This window comes from Takifugu flavidus, chromosome 8, assembly GCF_003711565.1.
Source record: "Takifugu flavidus isolate HTHZ2018 chromosome 8, ASM371156v2, whole genome shotgun sequence".
NCBI lineage: Eukaryota > Metazoa > Chordata > Actinopteri > Tetraodontiformes > Tetraodontidae > Takifugu > Takifugu flavidus.
Window position 1 is genome coordinate 15,973,238 of NC_079527.1, and position 13,546 is coordinate 15,986,783.

The following is a 13,546-nucleotide window of genomic DNA, read 5'->3' on the forward strand; positions in this document are numbered from 1 at the left end:
CATCTGACACCGTGATGAGCTCCAACCCAGGCAGAAGAGCAGAAAAGCTTTGCTCCATTCCCAGAAATTGCATCTCTCCATCAGCTGTTCAGTCCAGGTTGTTGGCCTTAAACCATCGTTTCTCCCAAACCCAGATTATTACAAACGTCTTCACTTTACTACTCAAAGGTTTTAACCTTTTCTCATCCCTCGGCCCCATGAAGGATCAGGTTCTGCCAGTTCATCCGAACTTTACATTTTTTATCTCTTGCCTTTGTCCTAAAAAACACTGTCAATAGTTTGTGTGCTGATATGTCCCAAATTTTATCTTCATAAATCTGTTACACATTAGTGATTACAGTGTAAAAGAAGATTTTATTGACTTAAAAATGAATGACCATGACAAGAGTGTATAATGAAATCCAGATTTATTCAAGTCTGCTCGCAGCCTTCGGCAGCCCTAGTTGGCGTGGAGCGCCCTCCAGCGGGACAGCGGACCCTTGTTGGGGATGTACTTGACCCCACAGCCATCTGGGACCAGACGCTTCTCGGCCATCATGTCATCAAAGTCGCAGGCGTTGAACTTTGTGAAGCCGTACTTCTTAGAGATGTGAATCTGCACGACAAGGAATCAACGTGAGTCCATCACGTTTCAGCCCGAGGGGCACTTCAGGGGCCGCCTCTGGGCTCAGGACACAGGACCAGTGACGGTCTGCAGCCTTCACACACCAGAACCAGCTTCCTCTGTACAGGTGACCTCTCACTCACCTTCTGACGCCCGGGGAACTTGAACTTGGCTCTGCGCAGAGCCTCCACCACATGCTCCTTGTTCTGGGCCTTGGTGCGCACGGACATGATCACCTGACCGATGTGTACACGTGCCACGGTGCCCTGAGGCTTCCCAAAAGCCCCACGCATCCCAGTCTGGAGCCTGAGGTGCAGAAGTTCAGGTGAGCAGCGTGACAGACAGGAGAGGCTCAAACGCGGGCCGATGACGGAGGCTGAATCCACAGGTGACTCACCTGTCGGCTCCAGCGCAGGACAACATCTTGTTGATGCGGATGACGTGGAAGGGGTGCAGACGCATGCGGATGTGGAAGCCGTCTTTGCCACAGGTCTTCACCATATACTTGTTGGCACAGATACGAGCGGCCTCCAGAGCTGCCAAGAGAGACACGTTTCACCCGGCACGCCATCGCTATGGCAACAGCAGACGCAGCAGGACAACATACCTCATTTTGTGACATTTCAAATTTAATCTAGTTTTAAGAGAATTCGACTGGACTTCTGTTGGTTTTTTAGAGACGTTTCACCAGAGTGACTGAGAAAATACACGTAACATCTGGACCCCGGGGAAACGTTTAACAATTTAGAAGTCATCTCTAGTTTTTCTGAAGTCAGAGGCCACCTATGAAACCTCGTTTGAGCGCTGCATTCTGCGTCCGACCGCTCTGTATTTACTACACGTTTGGGGTCATTTCCCATCAAAACGCCATCATCATCTAGAAAAGAAACGCCGGTCTGAGACGCCAACAGGGTTTGTTGTAGCTCGTTAATTATTGTGCTTAAGTGTCTTAAGTGTCGGGATCCTTTTAAAGCCTTGGCTCCGTCCTCTCTAAACCCAATGTCCAGGGCTCAATAACTGTTCCACCACATGGTTTCCAGCGAGTGTCTCGGTGTGGATGGAGCTCGGAACATCAACATTCCTCTCTGCTACGGAGCCCCAGTAGGAGAACCGTGAAGTCTCTGAACTCGCCAGCGTTTCCACCAGACCAGTTCCAAGGTGGGCAAAAGAGGTCAGCCGTCCCACACGGGAGCCTCGGGACAGGAAATGTACCCTTTTGCTAAGTGGAACATCAACTTCTCAGAAAATAAAACAAAAAACTTCAAATATCCAACAGCTCCAGGCCTCCATGGGAACAAGAGCAGCTGGAGCAACATCAGAACCTTTGATGGATGAATTTACACTGTCTGTGGATGAAGATCAGTAACTTCTGAATAAATGATTCCATCAGATTAATTCTGATTTGTCGCCACCCCAACACGCTTGCCTGCGTCTCCCCAGGGAACAAAGGTCACAGCGACTCACCTTCTGAAGACAGCTGCTCATACTCATCAGAGACCATGTGACCACACAGGGGGAACTCATCCACCTTGGCCTTCTTCCTTCCCAAGTCAAAGATCCTGATTTTAGGATCTTTAAAATAAATTGAGGCAGAGATTGAAAAGCTGTGCAGAATTGTCAGTGTTTCACCAGCAAGTCTCCACCTGTGTTTGTCTCAGTGGTCCCTTAATGATCTCAGCACCTCCCAGCTGAGGACATACACAACCAGAGAGTCACTGTCTGCAGCCTTTGCACACCAGAACCGCACCACAGCAGAACCAGTCGGCTTAATAGGCTGCACAACTTGACAGACATGGTGGTGTGGAGTGTGCTTACCAGGAACACCCCTGCAGAAGCGAGACTTGGGGTAGGGCTTGTTCTTGCAGTAACGGTAACTGTGGAAAAAGCATCCGTCATCTTTAGAATCTGCAGCTCTTGTGAGGAAAAGCTGCCGCTACAGTTAAAACGGCTCCCATTGTAATGGTCCGGTGAACGTGCAGGACTGAAGCATCATCTCCACCTCTAGAACGCGTCTGATCGCGGGGGAAGACGTCATCGTTTAGAAAAATGCCGAACTACCGACAAAGCAGCTTTCAAACCTTACGGACTTAAACACCTGACACTGTATTACTGACAGCTGAACCACAAATGTGCACATGTGGCATTAACACACTTCCAACGTGACTTCTTCAGACTAAAGATTCATGTTTTTGTATTCTGCGTAAAACCTCAAGTCTGACATGGCAGCTACCGTTAGCTCCGAGCTAGCTAATGTTAGCAATCGCACCTTATTTAAGGGGGGGATAACAGAAACGGGTCCAATATCTCTCAAATAAAATGACGAAATCTTCTCGTATTACAAATGGGCGAGATACGAAATAGCTTCCAGAGTCGAACACTAGAGCGGATCTAAGAGCGGCCCTGGCGGCAGCGCCGCCGCGTCCACATGGTCCGGCGGAGCTGCCATTTTCTGCACCGTTCCGTCCTGAAACGAACTCAATCGGACCACTTACCAGCGGGCTGGTCGACGGCCCATGGTTGCAACCTGTAAATTAAAACACACACACGCGTTAGTCCATTAAAACTGAGAGTCGTACTCCAAAAAGAACTTTGAATTTGCCGACTTTGAGAGGAGCAGCAAACAACACGCAGCAGCCACAAACTCACCTAATGGAGGAAAGGAAGAAGCATCCGCTTCCGGCGCGTCATAAGGCCGAAAGGTACTCTGGGTAAAAAGCCACGAAAAGTTCCCGCCACGTCGTTGAAATATATAAACTTAAAATATAGCAAACGAAGCATTCAGCATTATTTCGGGAAATGTAGTTCATTTTTATGATAACGTAGCAAAACGACACCTTAGTAGTTTATTATCTTTGGCAAGAAGATTGTGTGACAGCCAGTGTTCATTTGCATTTCTGTTAGCAAAATAAAGGAAAAAAATGAGAAGAATTTTAATGAATGATTTCAAAATGTGGACAATGGGGTTGGTGATAGCTCAGTCTTTTGAGGGACTGGGCTGAGAAGTAAAGGGCTATTGGACAAAAGTGGACAAAAAGTTTGCAGGCGTGCTGATGGTAGGGGGGCTGCCAAGGTCCCGCTGAGCAAAGGATAGGTGCTGATAACCCTAACCCATGGGCCTGAGTATATCTATGATTCAACTAACACATTTAGGGGTTTTGCTGGCAGCTGGGATGTAGCAGTCAGGAAATAAATATATTACAAAATAGAAGCAGTGCAAACCACTTTCCTTCAGGAGAGATCAAACCACACGGTTATATACAAAAGAATGGGATAAACGATTAAAAAACACATCTACCATATATAAAAATGTGCAATAGTCAGAAAATAGCCTGTGGAATCAAACTATTTCTGAGTCTGGGTGGAGCGTGACACTCCAGTATCCTGGACCAGATGGTAGCAACTGGAGTGCCGAGTGTCCTTATAGCCTGACTGGTCCTCCTGCAGTGCTGGATGTTGAGCTCCTTCACTGGGGCAGCTCTGCTCTGGTGATGTTCAAAGCAGCATTTACCGTCCTCTGATGAGACTTCCTGTTAAGTGCAGAGCCAGGTAGTGATGCAGCTGTTCCTCCACCCTTTTGCTTCCTGTAATCCTCTACCAACGATTTGGTCCAGTCTGCTCTCCCCTCGGTAGCGTCAATGATAAGGCGATGACAGTTGTGTCCTCAGCAAATTTGAAAATGATGTTGATGTGCCCACGCAGCCATTCATGATCGGACGGTTGCAAGAATGCAGCCTTGATTGAAACCAATGTTGATGTAAAGTGTGGAGGATGTGGTGGCGCCCGGGTCAGCCCACCAGGACGTTCAGTATCCAGACATAGAGGGTGCTGATGAGCTAACTGCCTCTGAGCGTTGTGATGAGCATGGAGGGCAGCCTAACATGATGAAACCATTCTAATGATGCCACTTGTGCAGCCATATTCACTCCTTCAAAATAAGGAAATTCTCTTTATTTGCAGAGGGCAGTTCAGCATTCAACATGTCCCAAGGCTGAAAGGTTCCTCACCTCAGACTGACATTCAAGACTCAAGTCGTGTCCTCACAAACCTGGGAATATATTAAGTGGGTTTTCTTTATTTAAAAAATAATCACATCCGCAGCAGCCAGATTAAGAAAAATCATTATCCATACATAAACACAAATACACAAAAAATAGGCTGTGCAAAGTGCCCCACACATTCATTTTACACTTTCACCCTCATTTGCCAGGTAAAGAGAGTAAAGGCAACTTTCTCTAGGACACTGATGCTCACCGTCATCACAAATGGGAGGACAAACAACTCACACAAATTCACTAGCGATGCTGGGATATTCTTTCAGAATAACTATTCGGGATGTCTCTGTTCCTCTACACCAGGGTCGGCAACCCAAAATGCTGAAAGAGCCACATTGGACCAAAAAACAAAAAACAAATCTGTCTGGGCCTGACCCCAGCCTTATTATGCAACACATGCTGCGAGTGTCTGTATTAGCTATATTAGCCTGCTTTCAAATGGTAAGTAGGCCTCAAATACATAATGAGCATTCATGATTAGATGTTTAAATGTAAACACCAATCTTCTGGATCATCTGGACCTCAAAGGGGGTGTGGACTTAGAGTTTGCCTAACGTGACTGAACCCTGACAGATTTTCATTATCAGAGAAAAAAATGTTCATTTCATACTGTGATTTTTCCCAGTTCCGATGAAGACGTTTCTCCTGCTGGAAGGTCAGCAGATACTGTCTGTGCAGCCACATGTGAAGGTTAGATATCACCTCTGACGCCTCTCAACCATCTGCTGCTTCTATTTTGTCTGAGTCTCATCTCTAAAAGACAATCTCAGCGCTGTGGAACAGAACCAAAAATGGTCTGTTTCCCTGTCTGCTGCTGAGTTCTGCTGCCACCAACAGAAGCCTCGAGTCCCGAAGACAGAGGCACAAATCACACAGGTGACCAAGCAGCAACTACTCACACAGGTGACCAAGCAGCAACTACTCACACAGGTGACCAAGCAGCAACTACTCACACAGGTGACCAACCAGCAACTACTCACACAGGTGACCAAGCAGCAACTACTCACACAGGTGACCAACCAGCAACTACTCACACAGGTGACCAACCAGCAACTACTCACACAGGTGACCAAGCAGCAACTACTCACACAGGTGACCAAGCAGCAACTACTCACACAGGTGACCAACCAGCAACTACTCACACAGGTGACCAAGCAGCAACTAATCACACAGGTGACCAAGCAGCAACTACTCACACAGGTGACCAAGCAGCAACTACTCACACAGGTGACCAACCAGCAACTACTCACACAGGTGACCAAGCAGCAACTACTCACACAGGTGACCAACCAGCAACTACTCACACAGGTGACCAAGCAGCAACTAATCACACAGGTGACCAAGCAGCAACTAATCACACGGGTGACCAAGCAGCAACTACTCACACAGGTGACCAAGCAGCAACTAATCACACAGGTGACCAAGCAGCAACTAATCACACAGGTGACCAACCAGCAACTACTCACACAGGTGACCAAGCAGCAACTACTCACACAGGTGACCAACCAGCAACTAATCACACAGGTGACCAACCAGCAACTATTCACACAGGTGACCAACCAGCAACTACTCACACATGTGACCAACCAGCAACTATTCACACATGTGACCAACCAGCAACTAATCACACAGGTGACCAACCAGCAACTAATCACACATGTGACCAACCAGCAACTATTGACACAGGTGACCAACCAGCAACTACTTACACATGTGACCAACCAGCAACTATTCACACAGGTGACCAACCAGCAACTAATCACACAGGTGACCAACCAGCAACTAATCACACATGTGACCAACCAGCAACTATTGACACAGGTGACCAACCAGCAACTACTTACACAGGTGACCAAGTTCAGTGGGACTTCTGAAATGTATGTGGGCAAACATTGTTGTAATAGAAAGGATGTCTGCAATGTTTGTGATGTCAACATACTTTAAATGTGTGTAATGAAATGATACTGTAAATATGTGTCATATCAAAATACAAACATGTGTTGTTAGTGTTTACGTCTTTACATTAGACACTCTTTTACAACATGTTTATATTACACACACGTTTACAGTGTGTTTACATTAGAGACACATTTATGTGTGATGTAAACTATGTGATTTCAAGATGGTGTAAATGGTGGTGATGGTGTGTCTCTGCCTGTGTGTGATGTAAACGTGTAAACATGTGTCTACTGTAAAGATACTGTAAATGTGTGTCTCTGCCTGTGTGTGATGTAAACGTGTAAACATGTGTCTACTGTAAAGATACTGTAAATGTGTGTCTGCCTGTGTGTGATGTAAATGTGTAAACATGTGTCTACTGTAAAGATACTGTAAATGTGTGTGTCTCTGCCTGTGTGTGATGTAAACGTGTAAACATGTGTCTAATGTAAAGATACTGTAAATGTGTGTGTCTCTGCCTGTGTGTGATGTAAACGTGTAAACATGTGTCTACTGTAAAGATACTGTAAATGTGTGTGTCTCTGCCTGTGTGTGATGTAACGTGTAAACATGTGTCTAATGTAAAGATGGTGTAAATGTGTGTGTCTCTGCCTGTGTGTGATGTAAACGTGTAAACATGTGTCTAATGTAAAGATGGTGTAAATGTGTGTGTCTCTGCCTGTGTGTGATGTAAACGTGTAAACATGTGTCTACTGTAAAGGTACCGTAAATGTGTGTGACGCAATCATGTTCTTAACAACTTGACACTACAGGGGAAGCGGCTCCAGTTTGGGCTCTGGTCAGGGATCACTGGGTTTACTGAGATGATTCCACCGTTTAGGTCACCACCGATTCTCTGAAGTGTTTTGGTTGTGGGGAGGAGGGTCATGTGATCCGGTCCTGCCCGAATAATGCGGAGGATCGTTGGCCAGCTGAGACCATCCTGGACATGGAGGACGTTTTAGTGGAGGAGAACAGCCTCAATGTGTCAATCAAGAGGAAGAGTGCAGATACAAAGAAACTGTGCAAGAACAAATGTCCGAACTGGCGGTGGACACACGTAGCCTGCAGGACAAACAGGACACGGTCAGATCATGACACACAACCTCCCCACCACAATGCACACAGGATATACACAACTCACCTCACGCACACAGCTCACAGGACACACAAAGTACACAAAGCTCTTTGTTGGACATACAGGAGAGCAACAGTTCAGGGGACATGCAGGAGACCTCTGCTGATACTGATAACATACAGGTGGAGATGTGGAGTGGATACTCTCTCTCCAAGATTAGGTCTTTCCTCAGGACCACGAAGGGGATGAGGTCTGCACAGGTGGACGACTACTTTCTAAACCTCCAGCTTTTTCAGGAGTCCACCAAGTACTTTATGAAGGCTGGGAGCTTCGGCCAGCCCTCTTTTACTGACCAGGAACTGCACCGCCACAGGTTCGGTCTCGTCTTGAGAGCGCTGACTAGGCCACACACGTTCCCTCTGTCCATGTTCATGGTGTTGACATGCAGCCTGAAGGACATCAGGTTGGACACTCTGAACATTAACGGTGATCAGAAGGACACAAAAGGGCCTCAGTTTTCACCCTCATCAACATAACAAAACTGAGAGTAACTTTTCTACAGGGGACCCACAGCACTCTGGGCAATAAGCCTGACAGGAGAAGACAGTGGGCGGGGCAGCTGTTCCTCGGTGGGCGGGGCAGCTGCTCCTCGGTGGGCGGGACAACTGCCCCTCAGTGGGCGGGGCAGCTGTTCCTCCTCGGTTGGCGGGGCAGCTGTTCCTCGGTTGGCGGGACAACTGCTACTCAGTGGGCGGGGCAACTGCCCCTCAGTGGGCGGGGCAACTGTTCCTCGGTGGGCGGGGCAGCAGCTGTTCCTCGGTTGGCAGGACAACTGCTACTCAGTGGGCGGGACAACTGCTACTCAGTGGGTGGGACAACTGCCCCTCAGTGGGCGGGACAACTGCTACTCAGTGGGTGGACAACTGCCCCTCAGTGGGCGGGGCAACTGATCCTCGGTGGGCGGGGCAGCTGTTCCTCGGTTGGCGGGGCAGCTGTTCCTCGGTTGGCGGGACAACTGCTACTCAGTGGGCGGGACAACTGCTACTCAGTGGGTGGGACAACTGCCCCTCAGTGGGCGGGGCAACTGTTCCTCGTGGGCGGGGCAGCTGTTCCTCGGTGGGCGGGGCAGCTGTTCCTCAGCCATGGGAGCAGCTGCCCCGCCCACTCCCGTCTCCAGAGACTTTGTCCCTCTGTCCTCCTCTGTGGAGGAACCTGTCCCAGCCAATTGTTAAAATAAGCACCGTGTTTGAAAATGTTAAGCTTGATTTTGTGAGCGTGTATATGCTCAACTGGATGTTTTTGTCTCGATCAAGGATTGTTCTTCTGAAAATGGCCTAAATTAAAATGACTTCAAAAAACCCCCCTCTCTCTCCCCCCTCTCTCCCCTCTCTCTCCCTCTCTCTCCTCTTTCTCTCCCTCTCTCTCTCCCTCCCTCTCTCTCTCCCCCCTCTCTCTCCCTCTCTCTTTCTCTCTCCCTCTCTCTCCTCTCCTCTCCCCCCTCTCTCTCCCTCTCTCTCCTCTCCTCCCTCTCTCTCCTCCCTCTCTCTCTCCCTCTCTCTCCCTCTCCCTCCCCCTCTCTCTCCCTCTCTCTCCCTCCCCTCCCTTCTCTCCCTCTCCCTCCCCCTCTCTCTTCTCTCCCTCCCTCCCTCTCCCTCCCTCTCTCTCCCCCTCTCTCTCCCTCTCCTCCCTCTCTCTCCCTCTCTCTCTCCCTCCCTCTCTCTCCCCCCTCTCTCTCCCTCTCTCTTCTCTCTCCTTTCCTCCTCTCCCCCCTCTCTCCTCTCCCTCTCTCTCTCCCTCTCTCTCCCTCCTCCCTCCCCTCCCTCCCCCTCTCTCCTCTCCCTCCTCCCTCTCCCTCCCCCTCCTCTCCCCCCTCTCTCTCCCTTCTCTCGTCCCTCTCTCTCCTCCCTGTCCTCCCCTCTCCTCTCCCCCCTCTCTCTCCCTCCCCTCTCCTCCCTCCCCCTCTCTCTCCCTCTCTCCCCCCTCTCTCCCCCCTCTCTCCTCTCCCTCCCTCTCTCTTCCCTCTCTCTCCCCCTCTCTCTCCTCTCCTTCTCCCTCCCTCTCTCTTCTCTCTCCCCCCTCTCTCTCCCTCCTCTCTCCCTCTCTCTTCCCCCCTCTCTCTTCCCTCTCCCTCTCTCGCTCCCGCTCTCTCTCCCTCCCTCTCCCTTCCCTCGTCCCTCATCTCCTCCCCTCCCTCTCTCTCCCCTCTCTCTCCCCCCCTCTCTCCTCTCCCCGCTCCTCTCCCCCCTCTCTCTCCCTCTCTCTCCCCCCTCTCTCTCCCTCTCCCTCTCTCTCATCCCCCCTCCCTCTCCCCCCTCATCTCTCCCCCCTCTCTCTCCCTCTCCCTCCCCCTCTCTCGTCCCTCTCTCCCTCTCTCTCTCTTCTCCGTCCTCCCTCTCTCGCCCCCCTCTCTCTCCTCCGGTCCCTCTCCCCTCCCGCTCCTCTCTCCCTTCTCTCCTCTCCCCCCCTCTCCTCCCTCGCTCCTCGCTCCCGTCCCCCTCCTCCTCTCCCTCCCCCCTCTCTCTCCCTCTCTCTCCCCCCTCTCTCCCTCTCCGCGTCCCTCTCTCTCCCCCCTTCTCTCTCTCCTCGTCATCTCTCTCCCTCCCTGTTCTCTCTCCCTCTTCCCTCCCCCCTCTCGTCCCCCCTCTCTGCTCCTCTCCTCCTCCCCCCTCTCCCTCCCCGTCTCTCGGTCCCCTCTCTCTCTCTCCCTCTCCCCTCTCCCCTCTCAGGTCCCTTCGGGTCAATCTCCTCCTCTCCCTCTTCTCGTCTCTGTCTCCCTCTCGATATCTCGCCCCTCTCTCTCCCTCGTCTCCTCCCCCTGCTCTCCCCGTCGATTCTCCCTCTCCCCTGTCCCTCCCCTCCCCTCTCCCTCTCTCTCCCTTCTCTCGGCCCTCCTCTGCTCTCCTCCTCTCGGCCCTCTCCCCTCCCGTCAGCTCTCTCCCTCCTCTCTCTCTCCCTCCTCTCCTCCCCCCTCTCTCTTCCCCTCTCTCCCCCCTCTCTCTCCCTCTCTGGTCATGTTTCTGCAGGTCTAAGCTGCTTCAGAAATTAGATCATATGATGTCATGCTGTGTGTGTCTCTGTCTGTCTGTGTGTGTGTGGTGTGTGTGGGGGGGGGGGGTTACTCACAGGATACATTCCAGTTTATCTTAATTTTGTCACAAGTATTCACCCAATTAATAAAACTTACTTCACATGAAGTGTGTTAACGTCTTTACTGTGGCATCACACACTTCCCAGAAGGAATGTATGCTATGACATCACCATCCACTTCCTGTAACATCTGTTCCCAGTAAATCCAGACACTCATTATTTCTGTGGAGGTCATCTATCTATCTATCTATCTATCTATCTATCTATCTATCTATCTATCTATCTATCTATCTATCTATCTATCTATCTATCTATCTATCTATCTGTCTATCTGTCTATCTGTCCATCCGTTCATCCGTCCGTCCGTCTTCTTTCTTTCTTTCTTTTCTTCTTTTTTTCTTTCTTTCTTTCTTTCTTTCTTTCTTTCTTTCTTTTCTTTAACCAACTAACTATTCTACCCAAGACACCGACCCTTCAGCTGTCATCCGGATTGCGTATGGATTGCATAGGTCCATGAACAATTTAACATTTAATATCAGATCAGGCTTGTTCTCATTTCCCGTGTTTGTGTGTGTGTGTGTGTGTGTGTGAGTGTGTGTGTGTGAAGATGGGCTCCAGTAGTTTTGTCCATATAAGGGGGGAGGAATGTGAACAGACTGCAGCAGTGAATAAATGATCTTCTATCCTTCTGCTCCCACCCACCAATCCACACACACACGCACACACAACACATTGACACACACACACACACACTTGACACACACACACACACATATATTTGTGTCACCAAATAGCTGTATTGAGATTCTGATATTATCCATCAATCAATCTTTATTTATACAGCGTCTGGTACAATCCAAAGTGTCTCTAGACCCTCTCCAGAACCCCAGCAGGGCCTGAGCCCCAACAAGGAACAGGGGCAGGAAAAACTCCCCTTTAACAGGAACAAACCTGGAGCAGGACCAGGCTCATGTAGGGGGACCTTCCTGCTGATGGGGGGGGGGGGGGTAAAGAGAGAGGAGAGGAGAGGGAGGACAGGGAGAGGAGAGAATAGGCAGACTGAGAGACTAAGCATGTTGTAGCTGTAGACGTGTTATTGCTTGTTATAGGTGTGTTATAGCTGTGTTATAGCTGTGTTATAGCTGTGTTATAGCTGTGTTATTGCTGTGTTATAGCTGTGTTCTAGCTGTGTTATAGGTGTGTTATTGCTGTGTTATGGGTGTGTTCTAGCTGTGTTATAGGTGTGTTATTGCTGTGTTATGGGTGTGTTATAGCTGTGTTATAGGTGTGTTATTGCTGTGTTATAGGTGTGTTATTGCTGTGTTATGGGTGTGTATAGCTGTGTTATAGGTGTGTTATTGAAAAGCAGCTTCCTGTCGAGGATCAGGGAGGGAACACCTGCACTCAAATGCACACTTCTGTCTTTAGGGTGAACTTGGACATTTCTGCTGTTCATCATGGGAAAAGCCCTCCCAACCAAGGCCTCATATCGAAAACCCCCCCGGTGATTATCTGCTCCTGATCTGCTCCTAAGATCAAACTAATGGGTTTTAGGTCGAGAGCGGAGCATCGACGGCTGCTGAACGTCGGACTTTTTGTGGTGTGAAAACGTCGTTGTCACCTCACGGGCGTAAATGCTCCACAAAGTGGCTATGTCCTGCAGGCTCACGAGAGGCCTTTTGGTCTTACACCATAATCACAGTATATTTCATCTGCTTTCTAGTTTAGGGAATATAAGAATGGAGAGTAAATTTGGTACAGGCAGTGCAACAAACGGCGCCATTTCCTGCCACCAGGAGGTGCTGCAGCCCCCTCCTTGCAGCATCCCTGGTGCTCTCCGTGTTGGAGGTCCGGACTGAAGACTACAGACAGGCTGACAGTGAGACGCAACGGGAGCCGTGTCCTTAAAAGGTTCTGTTTGTAGATGTACCGCTACGTTCTCGGAGGACCTCCAGCAGATATCAGCAGACGTGGCCCAGATTACACCACCTGCTGAGGTCACGTCTTCACACTCTGCATGAAGTTGAATTCTTATTCTAACAAAATTGATCTCCTGTGATTGGGTGAGGTTTTAATTTCTCAAATTAAAGTTCCGGTAACAGTGATCGAGTGTCAGCTGCTGTCTGGGAACCGCTCCAGAACTCTGGTCTCCTTCACTCTGAGGCATTTTCTTAATATGGACTGAAAGCTGGAACTTTTCAAAATCCCGTGTGGTCTGATTGTTCTGGTCAAAGTATACATTATTTACCATTTGGGTGGTTCTTTAGTTTAGTTTTGATTAAACTGAAAGTGTAGTTTTTTAAAAATACCTTGTGAGGACTTCAAGGATCTGGTCCTTGAACTGTTCCAGCACAAAACATGTCAAGCCTGTTACATCTGATTTAAAAGGTGACTAAAATCTAATAAACATTTCCAAATCATTAAATCGTAAGGTGATGGCCACGCACCCCTCCTTTCATCCCTCCTTTCATCCCTCCTTTCATCCCTCTCTTCTTTGAGTGCTGTCTCCTAAATTCAATTCTTTGCCTCAGCTGCTCTTAAAATGTCCCAACACGTCTGTTGAGTGCTGCTGTTCCAGCTGTCGGGTCTGTTTGATGGCATGAGAATGTCAAAGTGCACAAGACTAAAGTTTAATGGCCTGTTTGTTCATCTAAGGATCCTTTATTTTAGCACAAAGGTTTAAATTTAGCTCAGTGTGCGTGTGTGTGCGTGCGTGTGTGTGCGTGCGTGTGTGTGTGTGTGGTGTGTGTGTGTGCGTGTGTGTGTGTGGCGCGTGTGTGTGTATGC

The 13,546-nt window shown here is 49.2% G+C and overlaps 1 protein-coding gene and 1 non-coding gene across 3 annotated transcripts; both read right to left on the reverse strand.

Moving 5' to 3' along the window:
• Window positions 1-390: 390 nt before the first annotated feature.
• rpl10 (ribosomal protein L10) lies at window positions 391-8,363 on the reverse strand. 2 transcript variants are annotated; one of them, XM_057042038.1, is made up of 6 exons: window positions 3,097-3,255; window positions 2,420-2,478; window positions 2,069-2,176; window positions 1,002-1,140; window positions 748-910; window positions 391-595 (listed from the first exon to the last, which is right to left on the reverse strand). In XM_057042038.1, the coding sequence occupies exons 1-6, from the start codon at window positions 3,117-3,119 to the stop codon at window positions 440-442; spliced, it is 648 nt and encodes a 215-aa protein (XP_056898018.1). In that variant the 5' UTR covers window positions 3,120-3,255; the 3' UTR covers window positions 391-439. The 2 variants fall into 2 exon arrangements, with proteins under 2 accessions (XP_056898018.1, XP_056898017.1); XM_057042037.1 differs by lacking the exons at window positions 391-595; window positions 748-910; window positions 1,002-1,140; ... (1 more) ...; window positions 2,420-2,478; window positions 3,097-3,255 and adding exons at window positions 4,523-7,118; window positions 7,353-8,363.
• On the reverse strand, window positions 2,252-2,384 carry LOC130530753 (small nucleolar RNA SNORA70). The gene has a single exon (XR_008951917.1). It is a non-coding gene; the product is annotated as a small nucleolar RNA SNORA70 (small nucleolar RNA).
• Window positions 8,364-13,546: the final 5,183 nt, after the last annotated feature.

Bases quoted from the DNA above. Each gene is read 5' to 3' on its own strand.
- rpl10 (XM_057042037.1), bottom strand. From the start codon at position 6,593: ATGTTGACATCACAAACATTGCAGACATCCTTTCTATTACAACAATGT.